The sequence below is a fragment of the Solanum verrucosum genome, unplaced genomic scaffold, assembly GCF_900185275.1.
Source record: "Solanum verrucosum unplaced genomic scaffold, falcon-dt-bn FXZP01000305.1, whole genome shotgun sequence".
Lineage (NCBI taxonomy): Eukaryota > Viridiplantae > Streptophyta > Magnoliopsida > Solanales > Solanaceae > Solanum > Solanum verrucosum.
Window position 1 is genome coordinate 807852 of NW_026019908.1, and position 20016 is coordinate 827867.

General features: G+C 32.0%; 1 protein-coding gene across 1 annotated transcript; it reads right to left on the minus strand.

Annotated features, from left to right (window-relative positions):
* Positions 1-6783: 6783 nt before the first annotated feature.
* On the minus strand, positions 6784-11905 carry LOC125821629 (uncharacterized). Its single transcript, XM_049501045.1, has 7 exons — positions 11773-11905; positions 11466-11543; positions 11272-11381; positions 11047-11158; positions 10614-10801; positions 10339-10435; positions 6784-7259 (listed from the first exon to the last, which is right to left on the minus strand). Exons 1-7 carry the CDS (start codon positions 11903-11905, stop codon positions 6784-6786), a joined length of 1194 nt encoding a protein of 397 aa, XP_049357002.1.
* Between the last annotated feature and the right edge of the window lie 8111 nt (positions 11906-20016).

Consider the following 20016-nt stretch of genomic DNA (forward strand, 5'->3'; position numbering starts at 1 on the left):
GTCCAACTTGGTATTAAGCTACTCCCAATTAATTAAGTAGTTAACTGGTTATGACTGAATTTCTATAAGTGCTGGATTGCTCGAACTGAACATGCAAACTGAGAATGCAACAATTAATCTGATAATGATGCATTCATAAACTGAGGCATGTATAACTGAATAACTGAGATATCTGACCTAGCATGTGTAATTCAAGAACTAAAGAAATACATTGCTAGGGTTCTAAAATTAATGCGAGAAATGATGTAATAACATGATAATCTGATTTGGAACATGTTAATAACAAATTCATGATGATCTGCTGTAATTCTAGAAACCCTAGGTCTATTCATAATAAGAGAATCAAGAAACTGACTGAATTCTAGGGATCTAATGGGTGAAAGGAACCCACTAGTGAAATCCCACATACATGGTGACGAATTCCATGAAGAAATCTTTCGATTTCGGGGCTAGAACTGATGGAACCTTGTTGCGTTCTTGAACTAGGGTTCTTGACTTCTCTTCTCCTTTTAGCTTTCTAATTTTTCTAAGTTTGATTAATTATTTGACTTAGGTAAGTTCTAGTTATGTTTCTAGGCTTCAACTGACTAAAACCTCATGATTTAGGGTCTAAACGACATATCTTAGGGGTTAAACGAAATAGGAAAAGACCAAAAGACTCCTGACTTAATTGCTGTCGGACTAACTGACGGACGGGACTGACGGGCCGTCATTCAATCTACGGTCCGTCGATTGGAGTTGTCGGTCGAGTCTGCCAGATAGGGCTTCACTAAAACGAGTATAATGTTTTACTCGGAGGTCGGATTTTAGCAAACTTGGTGGCGTTGGAAAGAGGATTCGATTATCTATCATATCATAGGTCATGGGACACATAATTCGTTTTGTACTAAAAGTTATGACCATCTGAAGTTGACTCAATCACAAATTTCATCTAACTGACTGCTGACCCTCACTTACGGTCAAACCTACGGACCGTGCATCGAATGACGGTCTGTGCTGGTCAACCATCAATCGGGACTAAAGCTGGGCTTTAGGGGCATTGATCCACGGACCTGAACCACGGTCCGTGACCTGACCTACGGACCGTAGGTCCGGCCATGGGTCAACACTTAGCCGAATTTCTGGCTGAGTTCTGGGGTAGTTTGCTGACACGGACCTGCAGGACAGACCGTGGGTCCTCCTACGGTCCGTGGATGGTGCCCGTGAGTGCCACCTGCAACACCAGAAATCTGCAATCTGGTCTATTTTCAGATACGGGGTGTTATATTAACAACTTTTTAACTTGAACTAGTTTAGTTTTGAATTAATTCCAACAACTAAATCCATCAACAAAACCACATTATTTAATTTAACTTATTTAAACAACTTAACAACTTTATAACTTTAACTAATTTAGTATTGACTTAATTCCAACAACTAAATCAACCAACTAAATCACATTATTTATTTTAACTTATTTAAACAACATAAAAACTTTAACTAGTTTAGTTTTAACTTAATACAACAACTAAATCCACCAACAAAACCACATTATTTATTTTAACTTTTTTAAACAACTTAACAACTTTTTAACTTGAACTAGTTTAGTATTGAATTAATTTCGACAACTAAATCCATCAACAAAACCACATTATTTAATTTAACTGATTTAAACAACTTTATAAATTTAACTAGTTTAGTATTGACTTATTTCCAACAACTAAATCCATCAACTAAATCACATTATTTATTTTAATTTATTTAAACAACATAACAACTTTAACTAGTTTAGTTTTGACTTAATACAACAACTAAACCACATTATTTATTTTAACTTATTTAAACAACTTAACAACTTTTTAACTTGAACTAGTTTAGTTTTGAATTAATTCCAACAACTAAATCCATCAACAAAACCACATTATTTAATGTAACTTATTTAAACAACTTAACAACTTTATAACTTTAACAACTTAACAACTTTTTAAAGTTAAGTGTCAACACTAGATGGACACAAATCAATCTTGCAAGAAAATCAATTTTGTCATCAATAGGATCAACTAGTGTTGGTACTTATGCTTAACAAACACATTATTCCTAAATGAAAGCTTAATATCAACACTAGATGGACACAAATCGATCTTTCAAGAAAATCAATTTTGTCATCAATAGGATCAACTAGTGTTGGTACTTATGTTGAACAAATATATTATTTCTAAATTTAAAGCTAAGTGTCAACACTAGATGAACACAAATCGATCTTGCAAGAAAATCAATTTTGTCATCAATAGGATCAACTAGTGTTGGTACTTATGCTTAACAAACACATTATTCCTAAATTAAAGCTTAATATCAACACTAGATGGACACAAATCGATCTTGCAAGAAAATCAATTTTGTCATCAATAGGATCAAATAGTGTTGGTACTTATGCTTAAAATATATATTATTTCTAATTTTAAAGCTAAGTGTCAACACTAAATTGACACAAATCGATCTTGCAAGAAAATCAATTTTGTTATCAATACGATCAACTAGTGTTGGTACTTATGCTTAACAAACACTCGATGGACACAAAAAAATTATCACAAAATTAAAGCGAAGTATTAATACTAGATGGACACAAACACATCATTGAAAATAATTGTACTTGAACTTAAGAAATTTAGAAGCGCCAACCTTATCTCCAACTTTGATGAAAGAAGCAATATAGTCTTGTATCAACTTTTTTAGATGTTGAGCTTCCTCAGTTGCCTAGCACGGAAAGTTCTTAAATTAGTTAAATATAAACTTAAAATCCAAGAATACTAGTTTTATATATATATATATATATTCAAATTTTAATAAGTTCAAGTTTCAATTCAAGTTCATATCTAATTTCTAAACTTAATTAGTTATATATTCAAGATAATTAGTTCCAAGTTCAAGTTCTAATTTCAAGTTCATATTCCTAATTAAGTTCAATTTATAGTAAATTCAAGTTATAATTAATTATATGTTCTAATTAAGTTGTAATTCAAATCCTTAAAATTCCAAATTCAAACTAGCTAGCTAGTGTCCAAATTTCAAACTATTAATTAGTCCTAAAATATCAAATATAATTCAAACTATTCGTCCTAAATTCCAAATTCAAACTAGTCTTAAAATCACAAATTGAAAGTACTCCTAGAATTCAAAAATCAAACTATAGTGCTAAAATTCCAAATTCAAACTATTTGTAACACCCCGGAAATTTTTGAACTAAGACTCGAACCGTTCATCGTAGTGAGTGAGATTTTGCCAAGGAATTAAAATTTCTAAAGTGTTAAGTTCACTAGATGTAGCACCTTGAGTTTGAAAAAGAACTAAATTGGAAATAGCAAAATTTGAAATTTTGCAAGTTAAGCTAAGTATGAATTTTGGGTTGACTTCAAACGACCATCACTCATAGCGCAAGATGAGTTAGGTGGGCTACAAGATAACGTAGGAAAGACCTTTTAATTATCTTCCCAACGCCGCCGAGTTTGCTAAGTTTCGAGGTTGGATGAGTGAGATATGACCTTTTGAAGTTAGGCTGCCCAGTTAAGGAAAGTTAGCCGGAAATAGTAAGGGGTATTTTGGTCTTTTCCTTACCCAATCAGATTTAATTCGTTTTAAGTAATATTTTAGGGGTGGGGTATAATCTGATAAGGTTCAGTTTTATAACCCTAGTTTACGCCTAGGGTTTTAGTTGAAAGAAAAGAAGAGAAAAGAAGAAGAGAAAAGAGGAGAAGATCAAGCGTTCGTCGAGATTCTTGCGTCTTGTTGCGGATTTTCGCCATGGGTTTAATCCCTAAGAGGTATGTAGGTTTCCATACTGTTGGATTTGTTCACCCACACGCCAAACATGTTATTTTCAGCGCAAATTTCAATCTTGAAGTTGAAAGATTTGAGTTCTTGATAGGTGTTCTTGAAGTTCATTCTAAATATTGTTGTGTTGGGTTTTGGATGATTTCTTGAGATCAAAGTGAGTGTTTTAATGGATGTATTAAGTAGATTAGAGTGTACTTATGTTGAGTAATCAATTCTAAGTGATTGGGGAAGAAACCATTCGATTCTAGGCGAAATAGGGTGAGAAAACGAGAAAAAAAACTTGCTGAATTTTCTGGGTTGGAGCCTAGCGCAATGCGCCTGTCAGAGCGCCCCAAAACCACCTCTGAAGTTTAGGGGCTGGCGCCCAGCGCCACCAATAGCGCCAGGGTCGCTTGCCCCACCCAGTTTGTCGTCGGTTGCCCCATTTGAGTTTGTTTAAAGTGCACCTTCACTCCTTTTCGATTCTAACTACTCTAAGCTACTTCTAAACACCTAAATTAATTCCTAACATGATCATAACCTTTAATTCATAATTCAAATTCAAGGTAGAGTTAAGATTTAAGTTTTGAGAATTCTTTAGAACATTCTAAGAAAGTCCCTCTGAGTTCTTTGAGGAGTCTTCTACAACTTCTAGTAACTTGTTTCAAGACTCAAGTAAGTGAGAATGAGAGTGAGGAGAATGTATTCATGAGTGTACACTATCACCTAGATCTTTCACATCATGAAACATAACTCTTGAATTCATAATTCACATTCAAAAGAGAGTTAAAAGTAGAGTTCAAGAAAGCCAATGAGTTCAATTGTGAATCCTTTGAGATCAACCATCATTTTGAACTAAGTCTTGAGGTAGTAAGTAAGAGAATGAGAAGTGTCGTATACATGAGTTCCATGTAGTTTGTAGACCTTCGAGTCAAGTCGTTCATGCCCATAAATTCCGTATGAACTCCATAAGTTGAGTATCTATGAGAGGAATAATATCTCCACGTCCTAAGTCTTAAGTATTGAGTTTATCATCCATTTGAGATTATAATCCTAATCATGGGACTATTACCTATTACCCATGAAGTCCATGAGTTGAGTTGTTCATGCCCATAATTCCGCATGAACATTATAAGTCAAACAATCTTGAGATGAGAAGTATTTTTGAGTCCTTGAGTTGAGTAGTTCATGCTCATAAATTCCTCATGAACCCTCTGAGTTGAGCATTCTTGAAGTGAGTAGTATTATTGAAGTTCTTGAGTTCCAAGTATGAGTTCTATCTATGGTTATTGAAAACCTTGCATTGAGTCATTCACGTGCATAATTCGGTGTGAACCATATTTTAAGAAGTCTTTTACAAACGTTTTAACATTGTTTTAAGATTTAAGTTTTGAGTTAAGCAAAGATTACAGAGTAAAGAGTTGAGTTCATTTCTTCAAAAGAGTATATCGGGACTATGTACTCCCAAAGAGTAAATGTGTTCACATTTAAACAAGAAAGGAGGCTGAGATTTCAAAAGAGCCTTTGAGCTAGTTTTTCAGTGAAGAGGAAACTATGATTTCCAAGAGAACTTTTCAGCTAAGTTTTGAGTAATTATCTCAAACCAAAGAAAGAGTTTTGTTTTACAAACATATGAGCTAAGTACGTTTTGGGAGTAGTATTGAGCACCGATATGGGTATGAGAGTTCAGATAACTCAAGTCTCCATAAACCATGTAGCCATCATGGATATTAATAGGTCATCCTTTTTAGATGAGCACATAAGTTAGGCTAGTGGATCTACTAAGTTAAAGTGTCTATATGACGGCAAAGTATAGGACAGTTCTGGCAGCGTGGCCAAGACGATGTATCACCTCTTAGGCTTATAGTGGTGGCTGTCGGTTAGAGAATCTCCCACAGAAACTATATTACTTTATTATATAAGTAAAGTTGAGTTTGTTATTGCATTTTTTTTAACGAACTAAGTTGTTTTTACTGTTTCATAAAGTTTTCCGTATATTGCATATATATTGTTGCTTTATATAGAGATGAGTACCCAGAGTCGATTATCATATCTTAGAGTTGAATATCTTATCCCTGAGTACTTCTGAGTTGAGTAAGTTTTAGTAGTTTTGAATATCCTTGAGTATTCCTTGAGTTGAGTAAGTTTGAGAAGAGGTAAGTATGTTTCCTTTTTATCAAGTTTCAAGCTTATGTTTATGTTTTAGAATTCCCCTTACATGCTCGAACATTCCATGTACTGAGCCATTTGGCCTGCATCTTCTCATGATGCAGACACAGGTATTCAGGATCATCAACAGGAGCTTCGTTGATACATCCGAGAGTTAGAGTTAGCTATGGTGAGCCTCCTTGCTTCCGGAGGATTTCATTTACCTTGCAATTTAGTCAGGATGTCATGGGTCTTGTCCCGACTTCCATATTTATCAGTTAGAGGCTTCATAGATAGTCAGTATAGTTGAGAAGTCTGTATTATTTATTTATTTTATTAAATATTTCAAAGACTTAAGTTGCCAATGGGGCGAGTTGAGTATATTTTATTATTCAGAGTTTTCATTTGAGTTAAACTTTGTATTTAAGTTTTATGAACTTTTATTTCAGTTTTAAGCTTTTGCATGCTTAAGTTAGTCTTCCGCTTGAAGTCAGCCAGGATAAGAGTTCGCTTGGGGACCAACAATGGTTCTTGAGTGCCGGCCACGTCCTGGGTGTAGGCTCGGGTTGTGACACTATTAGTAGTCCTAAAATCTCAATAATAATTTAAACTAGACCTAAATTCAAGCTAGTCTTAAAATCACAAATTCAAACTAGTCCTAAAATTCCAAAATCTAACTATTGCTAAAATCCTAAATTCAAACAACTCCTTAAATACCCTAATTCAACACACCACACGTAGAGGATTATTGGAACATCATTTAAACAAAACAAAGGATCGAATATGCAATAATGATGAAATGAGATCAAACAAAACATAAAAGCTCAAATTCTCGAAATATTCATCTCATAATAACCAGAGATGTAATGAAAAGCTAAAGATAACTTTTCGATTAAAACTTATTGGTTCTCCCGGAGTTGAGAGGAATGGAGATGCAAGGATCTCACTGGTTCGCTGTTGTCGTTGTTGCTGATGCGCTGTTGTTTCACCGGTAGCTCGTCGGAGCTGGCTCTCGCGTTGGTTGTTGTTGGCCGGAGATGATGTTGCTCTCCTCGCCCACTGCTGATGTTGATTGCTTGGAGCTCGCTGGCCGAAGCAGTTAAGGGAGAGAGAGAGAGAAGCGAGCTTTCGCTGATTGGAGAGACGAGAGGGAGGCTGTAATTTGTCTCGCCATTCTCGCAGGAGAGAAGAGACGGGAGGGAGCAAGGAGAGAAGAGGAAAGTGAAGGGAGGAGGGCGAAGGGAAGAGGGCGACAGGAGGAGAAAGAAGGAGAGCTAACCGGCGATGGTGGAGCTCTCGCTGGTTCTCACTGATGGAGGGGGCTGTTAGAGAGAGAAGAAAAGCATGAGTTTTCAAAAAAGGGTTTGGTCTTTTCGTAGGTCAAAATAGGAAGGTTAGGTAGATTTAATCTGAGCCATTGGATTAGTTAAGATAAGCGGCAAGGATTTAATCCAGGATTCACTTAAAGGATAAACGGTTCGGATTTAAACTAATGTTTCAAGATTTGGACAAAAAGGGTTATAATTGCAATGAATGAATGGCTAAAATTGCAACTAAAATTAATATAAGAGGCTATAATTGAAAAACAAAATTGGATTGAGGTGGCTTGAATTGCAATGAATTGGATAAGGAGAAAGCTAGAATTGAAAGGAATTAGATCAGAATGAGCTAAAAGTTAAATGATTTCGAGAAAAATTAAAGAAATGTTATCCAATTAAAATACTATAAACATTATAACATTTTATATAATAAAAATCACTTAAATTTTAAAACATTTGAATAAAATAATTATTTTGAGTTTTACTTATAATTTTAAAAATATTTTAATAATATTTACGATAATTTTATAAAGCATGGATACTAATATATATATTTTTTAGACAAAATCAATTAAAAAATTTAACTCAGAATATTTTTTCAAAAAATACGTATTTAACTGAATATCACTTCTGAAAGGGTTATAGGTCGGTAAAAATTGGGTGTCAACATACCGACATCGTGAAGTCGATATTATTTAAATAAAATAATTATATAAATATACCGACCTCTTTAGGTCGGTATTTATTAATTTTATTTTAATATAAACTCACCTCTTGAAGTTGATTTTATTAATTAAAATAACATATATATATTTATGTATATATATATATACATATATATATATAATTTAACTACACATCAACAGAAGTTTAATTTAATAAATGTAATTTATCGATCAAGTTAATTTTATAAATTTAAATTATATACCTTCTAATTATATAAATTTAATTTTATTGATCAACAAAAGTTTATCAATATCAAATTTAATATATAAATCTCCTTGAATTGATCATCGGTATTTCTTTAATTGATAATGTATTTCATATCTGAACCACTAGTATATAAGACTTGATTTGTTAAACTACTCGAGGAATATATAATTAATCAACATATTTCATACTCTGATGAAGTATCCTTTACATGTCATCATAATTAGGAGGTGATCACTACACTTGACATTCATTCAAGATCGAACATATATAATAATACTATCTCGCATTTCATACTCGAATGGATTATATGTTAGCTCTTCACCTCTACTACATCATGACATGGGATATTAAGTTCATGATTAGACGACAGACTGATAGAATTTGTACATTACTCTATAAATATAAGTATAATTATCTCCTAATTCATATCAACGTAGTTTCATACTCTAAATAAGGATTATAGATATTTTTTTATTTATTCCACGAATTCTAACTTTGTATTTATAAAAGTATACAAAATTGTAGGTGTAAAATGAAATTTTAATATTATGCAAAATAGCAAAATTATGATTAATAGGAATATTTTAAACAAATCGACCTCCGGATGTCACTTTTATTAAAAGTAATTAGATATAATAAAAAATACCGACCTCATGAGGTCGGTATCACATTAAATTTTAAGATAAATAAAAGTAATCATGTTAATTAAATAATATTGACATCGGGAGATCGGTATTTTATATTAAATTATTATTTAACTTATATAAACTGTCATTCGGAGGATGATTTATTTAAAGTTAATTGAAAATATTAATTTATTACATACTATTTGATTTTACCGACATCCGGAAGTCGGTATTATAATTTTTTTGTTTTTTATTTTACACAAAACCGTCCTCCAGAAGAAGATTTAAATAAAATTAAATCAAAATATTTCTCAATTTTGTTTTCTATATGGAGAAATAAGGAAAATCGCGTCTGCTAGTGCAAATATTTTAAAAAAAGCGACGGACAGTGTCTCTATGTCCGTCGCTTTTTTAAAAAAATGTTTGACCAATATTTTGACCAAAAAGTGACGGACTAAGAGACATTGTCCGTCGCTTTCTTAAAATATTGACCAGATATTTTGACCAAGAAGCGACGGACATAAAGATGATGTCCGTCGCTAATTTAAAAAATAATTAAACAATTAAAATTAATAAAAAGCGACGGACGACATGGCTTTTTTTTAATTAATAAATAATTATTTTTAATAAAAAACGACAGACTGAGTCGCTATCTATATAAAATAATTAATTAGCAAAAATCCGCGAAAAAAAGCGACGGACTAAGAGATGCCGTCCGTCACTTTTTAAAAAAATTAAATAAAAATTATTTTAATTAAAAAGCGATGGATAGTGTGGCTAATGGCATCGCTTTTTGGAGCGACGCCGTCCGTCGCTTTTACTTCCGTCATTTTTTAGCAGATTTTTAGTAGTGTGAGTTAATGTCATTGCATATGATGTCACTAAAACCTTTAATGACATTTATATAGAGTATTGGTTATAAATGCTCATATTTATTGATTTTTGCCATTAAATACAATATAGCGTTATATTATTGCCACTAAATCATTTATTTATTATAGTGAGGCTATTTATAAAGACTCATGGTTGGTGTCTTCTTGTCGTCCATTGCTTATTTAGTCATTGTGAAGATCATTATGTTGAATTGTAGGAAAGAAGATATATTAGATGTTGTGTAAGCTATTTAAACTCTATGAATACATAAACTATGTCGTAGAGGTAGATAGGTTATTTTCTAAAGACTCTTGATATCGAATGTGATCTTTTATTATTCGAGAGAGATCACACCATTCTTGTTGATGAATTTGGACAATAAACCTTAATAAAGGATAGTTAATAAAGAAGAACGGAAGAAGTAATTGACAAAGTTTATAAAGGCGACTTAAATTTAAAGTTTTACATGAAATGATAAAATTCAACATTCAAAAAATGATTAAAAGACAACCTGAGCTTGGAGATACGATTAAAAGAAATGATTAAAATGCAATCTTGAACCTAGGGGAAAGAATTATCAACATCCTTTTCTTCATTGTTGTTTCTCCCTTTTCTATCACAACCAACATTCTTTTCGTTTGTTTTGATACTTGAATCTTCGTTTGCTAAATGATTCATATTTGGGTCTTCTTCAGTTGGACGATTCCAATTATATTCATCTTTAATTGGTGAGAGCCTAGAAGTACACTGTGGAATGGAAGGAAATTTGATGAGATAAGAAAATAAGTTTAACAATTTCTTTTATTTTATCAAATATCTAATTATCAAAAGTAAAGAAAAAGCAAACTATTGTTGAATAATATTAGAAACTTGTTGAAAATACTTGATGTTACAGAAGAAGATAGACATGCTTTATATGAATTACCTTATAAAGGTTATCAATGGAACGAAATTTGGTACTTCTCGGTATTCCTTGTGTGATATGATAGTTTCCATTATTTTTATCTTTTGCCAAAAGTCTCGAGCCATAATTGATAATATTGTCGTTTATAATACGATCAAAATTATCTGGGATACCATCTTCACATGTAATTTTGTTGAGATCTGACTCACCTGAAAATTATATGTGAGATTATATGATATATGTGAAACAAATTAGAAGTTCAAAAAGTGGACTAAAGCTTTAATCTAATGACTGTATTTTTAGGCTATCAATGTGTTTTGTGCCATTTAGGGCAACAATTTAAATTACCATGCACTCATTGATTTAAATTTAGGATAACTCTCTACTTTCGATGGAAAAAAATTTAAATAATTAACATAATTTTAATGTTTAAGATGTAAAATTCCTTAAGTACCATCAATATTTTCTTCTTGTTGTTGGTCAAGAAGTTCCTCCTCAACATAATCCTTTTGATCCCGTCTTATGTTGCTTTTGCTACATTCTTTGAATTTCTCACTTTCTAACTCCTGCGAATCCATATTGTTTCTTAATAAATGATTTGAGATAGAAAAGTATATTGTGGAATATAAGAACCGTGCTCAATAAAAAATTTAAATAGATATAAGTACTGAACAATTACCTCGCAAGCATGAAGGAGGGGATACAAACACGTATTGTCAATGTTATTGTCTATTAAGGTAGCACTATAATTATCCAATGGGTTATCTTCACCACGGCTCTCAAACTCACCTGAAAATCATAAATAACCAAATGAAAGATAAATAGTAGTATAAGTCATTTATAAGTTGTTGAATAAACTAATAAATTATGTACTGTGAATAATTTGTCGTTCATGGTCGGCTGCATCCTTCCTCTCTTTCATGGAAAGCTGTGAATTGCTTCCCTTGTTCCCTTAAAAACAATATTATTTAAAATTTTATTTTACTAAAAAAATTTATTAATGATACATCGAAATTAATTTTTCTGACTACCAATACTCCAATTAATTTTTAAAAAGTTATTTAATAATAAGATTAAAATTAAAAAAGACATTAATTCTCTTTTAATTTATTAAAGTGAATAAGTAAAATAATAATCAACATAAGTCAAGTGTAAGATGTTGAATGAATTAATTACGTACCATAAATAAATTTTTGCTTTCGCTTGTTCGGTAATATTTTCTTGGAAGAGTCCCCTTGGTCCTCTCCAGAGGATTTCTTATTCCTCTTGGCATCTTCTTTCTTTTTCTTTTGTGCTTCGAGCATATTGGGCATATACTGTGGAATGAAAAACAAAAAACAAGGTCAACTAATTATTCAAATTGACAAATTATGCTCGCAAAAAGCAAGATCTTCCCTCCATACTAAAGAGTCTAAAGTTGAAACACAAATGAAATTCTAGAAATCACAAAAGGAACTTAGTTAGGTTAGTATACACATATGCTGTTGAAGCTACATATACTTTATCCTAATCATCACCGTACATATACACTGTATTTCATAAAGTAAAAATGATTGAAAAAAGTAGAAATAGATTTACATATAGATCTGAGAGCCGAAACAAAGCCTTTTGATTTGAGAGAAACATAGAAGAATGATTCTAAGGGATGAAGAAAGCACCATCCTTCAGTGATGCTCATTCTCAGATCGAGATGGAAGTCTCGTTCTCATATTGGAAAATATAATTGAGTGAATGTTTGTGGAAAATTGATGGAAGTCGCATTGTATTTAAATGAAATTGTTCATACATATCAATACACAACAAAAAAAGCAACATACCTAATGTTTTCCCACAAATAGGATTTGAAAAGGGTGAGATATACACAAATTAGGGTTTGAAAATAGGAAGATGTACACAACTTTTGCTACAACCTTTTTGGGGTAGAGATTTTTTTCGAGACAAAAAAAATTGAAACAGGATTGCAAGAAGGAGAAATCAAACATTTGTCAATCTTGTTAATTATAGGTTTTAAAATTTATTAGAAATGGTCTATAAATTCAAAAACAAGACACTTGCTAAAATGAACTGCAAATTTATAAATGAACACAATGGCAAAAAATTGAGAAACAAAACAAGATTTGAATTGAATCAAACTCACCTTCACGTAATTCGAGTATTTTATTGCGAGAAAATAAAAGGCAAAACTGAATTGAATAAAATGAATGAGTGAATTAATACCGTCTCAATCGCGTTTATATGTTCCTCTTAGTTGTTGATCTATCCCTTTAAAAAAATTCAAGTAAGTGAAGAGGCAAATGATGTCTCTAATCACCTATATTTATTCAAGTGTCTCCTCTTGACTGCTTATATATTTTTAAAAAACTAAGATTAAAATGAAGAAGTGAATCAAACAGTATCTCGCCTTTTATACGTACACTCTCGATTGCTAAGTTGTTTCTTGAAAACTATGTTTGTTCAATTTTGGAAAATTTATTATTTGTCCATAAACGGTAAGATAAAATTTTAAAGTGCAAAGGTATGAACAAACTAGAGTTTTAAATCAATTATTGCAAAGAATTTTATTATTGTGCCAATAGTGATATTTTGACATTAATTGAAAAATTTACTTAAAATATATCATTTATTTCTTTTACCTTTGTCATTTATTATATTTTGTAGTGTGTATTAATTATAAGGATAATACATGACTACTTTGATTTTGACTTTGACCAGATAAATTTAAATAGTTTTTATAGAGTTAGTCAAATATCATATCTAATGCAAACCATCAGAATCACTACAAAATTGATATAGGACATTAAATTGTGAATGAGGTAATAATATTTTTCTTATAAAAGATAATAGTCAGTTTGACCTAAATTAAAGTATTTTGAATTTATGTTTTGGAGTGGAAGACTGCACATCTCTTTTCTTTAAACTTGTTTAGATTATGAAATTCACAAATATGTGACACACATAAAACAATATATTTGCAATTTTTCATATAATACTATAGGATATATTAAAATAAAATAAAAACTTAATTTTAAATTAAATGAAAAACATTCACTTTTTCCTGCAATATGATAGACGAATAATTTATGGGTAAATGAAATTAAAAAAATTAATTGTTATGACGTATCTGTTTATATGTCTCCTCTTAATTGTTGAACTATTCCTTTGAATAGTAATAGCATCAAGATATTTAGTAAAGAAATTCAAAAAATAGTTGAAGATAAATTCAATCCTGGTGTGGGAGACAAAAAATGTATAAATATTAGAAAAATAAGCCTATTTATAAAATATAATTTTTCAATGAATGCAATTTAATTGAAACCCCTCCCCAATAGATATTTTCTTCATTGCTTTAGAAAACTACATTCATCGAGTTTGGATCATTCAAATTTATTGCTTTACAATTTAAAATGCAACAATATGAAGAGATAAAAGTTCTAACTATCACAATCCAAAAATTGGGTGTGATGAAATATGCCTTATCCAATCAAGACAGGTGCATCTAAACAATCATTGACAAGGGTAAATACGAAAGTAAGAAAGGAAATAAGGACTAAACATAACGTAAGAATTGCGGAAATGATAACATAAACAAAACCTTCCCCAAAATCTGATGTCATGTAAACAAGCCACTAGGTAAATATACAGGTTTTTATAAATTAACAAGTCTGGATGTCTACAATCCTAGAATAGTAGAAAGACATAGTCAAGAGTAAGTGACGCCTTCCACGATGACTAACAGGTACCTCACAAACTCCTCAAATCAAGCCTCGGACACTGATGCGAGAGGAGGATGAACGGAGCTCATAAACTACACAAGTATAGAAAACAAGGGAGTGAGTGATGAGTGGTGAATTTCCACTCATTTAAGGCTCTTTTCATAGTTACTTTGACTTGCTTTAGTTTAGAATTGGTGTTTTTAATGTGGTTTACCTCATATTTGCAGGGAAATGAAATGGAGAGTTGATTAAGAATATGATTGAAGAAATTAAGAGGAATTGAAGCAAGAAGAGGTCAATTAGAAGAAAGTGGAACTGACAGAAGTTTGGTCATAGCGACTTAATTTCTCTTTGATTATTTATGGATTTTAACTTCAAAACTTAGGATTTTGATTGGCAAATGGCAAGGTTTTTAAAGATCTGGAGTTTTAAACTAAAATGGTGATTGTGAACTCTTTTTAATTCCTTTTTTCGAAATGGTTTTCATTAATGAGTTCAAAAATGCCTTAACTAATGTTTTCAAGTAAAAAATTTCGGATTCAAACCTCATTTCTGGAATTGAGTTTCTGAGTTGATTTGCCCATTATTCAAATATATGAATTGAGAGTTGCTATATCCGGAATCTTATTTTGATTACTTGATTGAATTAGATTGTGGGGTATTGGATATCATTCGGAAGGGGATGACTCAAGTCTTGGATTGACTAATTAATTGTGATAAGACAAGTGATCTCTTAAACTTTGTAATCTATTAGAATCGTTTATTTCCATTTATTATGTGGGTTGGGGAGTAACAAGAATGAGGTGAAGGGTTCATTTTTAACTTGATTTATCTTAATGAATAAAAAGGGATTAATAAAAAGTCAATGTGTTGATCATAATACTTTGTGAATTGTCTTGTTATGGCCTCTACTTGATTGATTGATGAAATCTTTGATGGCATGATTGTGGACTTGAATTGCTTGAATTGTTGTCTCTTCCTTATGGTGTGAAATTATTTATATGCATTGATTATTGTACACCATGATAATACATGTGAAATAAAGTCAAAGGGAAATGGTTCTGGCGAGTGAAATGATATTAAGCCGAAGAGAAATAGTTCCAGCTAGTGAAATGATATAAAGTATAAGGAAAATGATTTCGGCTAGTGAACTAATGTAAAGCCAAAGAAAAATAATTCTGGGTAGTGAATTCATATAAAGCCAAAGGAAATGGTTCTGGCTAGTAATGTGATATAAAGCCAGAGGGAAGTAGTTTCAACTAGTGATGTGATATAAAGCCAATGAAAAATGGTTCCAGCTAGTGATATTGTGCCAAAGGAAAATGGTTATGGCAAGAAATTATTGATGTGATTTAATGTATTTTTATACTTGTTATTGGTCTACTTGTTACATGTGAATTGACGTAGTTAATATGTGTTGGTTGTGGTTAAGTCTTGTGAACTCTATGTTGTGAAACTGTTACGTTAGGTTCTCCTCCTCCTCCTTATCTTGTTCTTATTTGGCTCAACAACAATAAAAGAGCCTTAATCACCCATCCAAGAGTCAATCGACAAAACAAATTATTTGTTCATTGGGTGCTCTATATTAAATTTATACAAATCTCTCTTAATTTTTTCATAGATATATATATTTGAGACGAGGTTAATAGGTGTTAGAGCACCCGGTGAACTCCATGTGGGTTCACATATATATATATATCCATTCATTCTACATTTTATTTTCCACTCACCAGCACACATTACAAACAAAAATACACACTCCATTACATACTCACATAAAACAATACCCAAAAACAACAACCTCACATCACTTCCCCTTAACCCTCATTATCTCACGACATAAAATTAAAGGTAACACTTAATTTTCATTATATGAGTTATTTCACGATTATACAAGACCTGATATCAATATTACGAAGTTTCTCAAATTTTATGGGTGTTTAATTTTGACATTATAATATTGAAACATGTTTAAATCTTTTATATCATTAAATTCATAATAAATGTGATATATCATGTGATTCTTAATTGCAAAGCTCATCTAAGGTCCGTTTCTTCATTTGATTTAGTGATCATTTGTGAATAATGTTCTATTAAACTAATTATTTTATGGTGTTTGGTGTATATGTATATGTGCCTATGTTAACTGAATAGATTACAACGACAACTAATTAGGATTAAAACAAATGATAGGAAATACGAGTTTGTTAAGTTAAGTAATCTTACCAAGGATTGCTAACAAAAAGGGGGTGACAAGGTTTTATGCGTTTAAGTTGGTATAATTCTCTACTGGTTACATTATTTGAATTTTCGATAATGAGTTTAATTTTTTTTAGATAATTTGTTATTATGTTCTTATTTTAATCGGGTCATTCGGAGCATGTTAAGCCTATTAATCATAGGCAACCATTAGGATAAATCGAATGTTAGGAAAATTTTAAACATATCTTATATTCGTAAACAAAGATCGTTGTTATCATGCGTTTTAGATAAAGACATAAAAAATAGAATGTCAATGTCGTGATTATACGTCTTGACCTAAGTATTTTGTTAAAATAATAATCTTTGATTTAAGCAAGTTACTAATTGCTTTTTATATTAGACAAAATTTTAGGCATGTTTCAAAAGTCTGTTTCGATTAAGGATGTGGTTACACATATTTTTTAGACGCTTAAAATAATTCAAGGATGTAGTGATGCATCTTGATAAATAATTGACTTTCAGAGTTATTTTAATAATTTATATTTTACTAATTCAAATTAAGATGAGTAGACTGAGGTTATGTCACCCCCCGAGCCTACACCCTGGACGTGGCTGGCACTCGAAGACCATCGTTGGCCTCAAGCGAACCCTTGGCCTGGCTTACTTAACTCAGCAGAAGACTTAAACGTAAGAAAATATAACGCATGCATAACTTAAGAAATAATAGTTAAGCCAAAATGGCAACTCAGTCTTAACATAAGATAAAATGAGAAGACTAAATGTTTAATAACTGACTGTCTATGAAGCCTCTAAAACAACTGAGATGGATGTTGGGACAAACCCCACAACATCCTAATGAACTAAACTAGAAAGCAAATAAAGGAGTCCTCCGGAATGCAAGGAGGCTCACCAACAAACTCTGAATGCTCAAGTTGGATAAACGAGGCGCGGGATGTTGATCCTGGTTACCTGCGTCGACATCATAATATGATGCAGGCCAACTGGCATCAGTACATTAAATGTACGAGTATGCGAGTTGGAATGCTAACAAACATAGGCTCGAAAGAGATTATGAAAGAAACACTTACCTTGGCTCTTCTCAACTCATGAATATTTAACTGAACTCATTTCAATATAAAGCACTTTAAACCAAGTGCAATATAAAGAAAAAAACCTATTTAAAACATGATGTCAACTCTGTGTATAAACAAGGATACAACATAACTCTGAAATGTATGTAAAAATACAATAACTTATGTGGTAGATTCTCTAACCGACAACCATCACTATAAGCCTAAGTGATGGTACAACATTTTACCTCACGTTGCCAAGGACCGTCTTATACCTTGCCATCGGTATAGAACCTGAACTACTAAGTGGATCCACTAGTCTATGTTGAAAAGCACTAAGGAATCATCTAAAAAGTATGACCCTTTTTTTGCCCATGATGGCTACATGGTTTATGGGGACTTGAGTTAATATGAATTCGCGTCCCCATATCGGTGCTCAATACTACTCCCAAAAATATACTTAGCTCATATGTTTTTAAAACAACTTCTTCTCTGGTTTGAGATAATTACTCAAAACTTAGCTTAAAAGTTCTCTTGGAATCGATGTTCCCCTTTTTGCTTCTTCAAAACTCTTTTGGAAATCTCAGTTTCCTCTCATCTTAAATGTGAAAACATTTACTCTTGGGAATACTTAGTTCCCATATATCAGTTTAAAGAAAATGAACTTTTCTCTTACTCTTTACTCAACTTCAAAACTTAAGTCTTAAAACAAGGTTAAAGCGTTTGTAAAAGACTTGTGAAAACTTGAAATGAACTTCTCTTACTAGACTCTTGACTTATCTTGACTTTGATCTTAACTGCTCTTGACTTGACTCTTAACTGATCCTTGAATTGAATTATGGATTCAAGGATTTAGATTTGGGTTTGGAAAGATCTCATGTTGTTTAGGAATGATTCTAGATAGTTAAACATGAGAAAAGACCAAAAAATCAATATTTGAAGGTGGGTCCGCGACGCGGAGGCATAATTTAATTTTTGTTCCGAAAACGTCTTTTGAGGCAGGACACCTCGTGTCAGCTCCACGACGCGAAGCAGAATTTTCAAAACTGGGGGCTAGGCGCGTGACGCGCCACTGATGCCAAATTTCGCCCGATGAAATTTCTTCTTCGTTTTCCAACCCCAATTCGCCCAAACTCGGTTCTTTTTCTAAAATCACTTTTAGATACAAATACCCAGCAAATGTACCTAAGAACCTAATTCAAAACGACTCTATAATACGACGTAACGATATCAGAAACTTCTCAATTCATCCCAATTCAAGAACACAATCAAATTCAAGAATAAGTAATAAGATCATCAATACTCAAACTCTTTTTGGACGAATTCTGCTGAATGAATTGGGGCGTGGGTGAATGAACCCAATGCTATGAAAGACTCACATACCTTGTAGGGTCAATTCCTTGGCGAATCCGCAACCAAAATCGATCGTTTTTGGCGAATCCTGCTTTTCCTCTTCTCTTTTCTCTTGCATTCTTTCTCTAAAAGCCCTAACTCTATTTCTCAAAAGTGTAAACTGAACTAACTCAGTTTTGACCCCAATTATTTTATTAAAAATGGATTTAATTGATTGGGTGAGGAAAAGACCAAACTACCCTTCAAAAATCCGGATTGGGCATTTCCTTATTCGAATAGCACAACTTTCAAAGGGCATAACTCACTCATACAAACTTGGAATCACGCAAAATTAGCGGCGTTGGAAAGATGATTCCAAGAGATTTCCAACCATATCTGGAACTACACTTAAATCATCCTGAGTTAGGAGTTATGGTCATTTGAAGTTGACCAAAAACTCACTTTAATTTACTTGAAATTTTCCAGATTTCATGATACTTTCCAAAATTGACTATTTCCAGATTTTAAACTTCCTTCTAGTTCTTTCTAGTTGCGAGATGTTACAGGTTATTGGGTGTGGTGCACTCGTGCAAAGACCGTTATGCTTCTAAGCTACTATGTGTCAAGACCAAGAATGCATTGACATATCTAGGTTGAGACCATTAAAAACAATAAAAAAAGTGTGAGTAAACCGTAGCATGTAACCATATATCCAGAATATTTTATGATAAGTTTAAGTCGATAAATGCGACTGTGTTAGAACCACATAAGTTGAGAGGTTCCTAATGCTTTTCCTTGTTCGAAGCCCAATAAAAATAAAGAGTCAATAACTTTCTTTGAATTAGGAATTTAAATAAGGTGACTTAAAATACTAAAACTCAATTTCAAATGAGGGCTCTGAATAATAAAATAATTATTTCTCAATACCATCACTTCAATTGAAAAAACCAACAAAGGAGTGTACACTAATTAAATAATTAAATCTTAATAAAAGTAAATGTACTTACTGGAACAAGTTCTGAACCATTTAGATTCAAATATCCATTAAATGAAAATAAATAAGGTCTTACACAAGTCAAAACATCATAATTTTTCAATCATTCATAT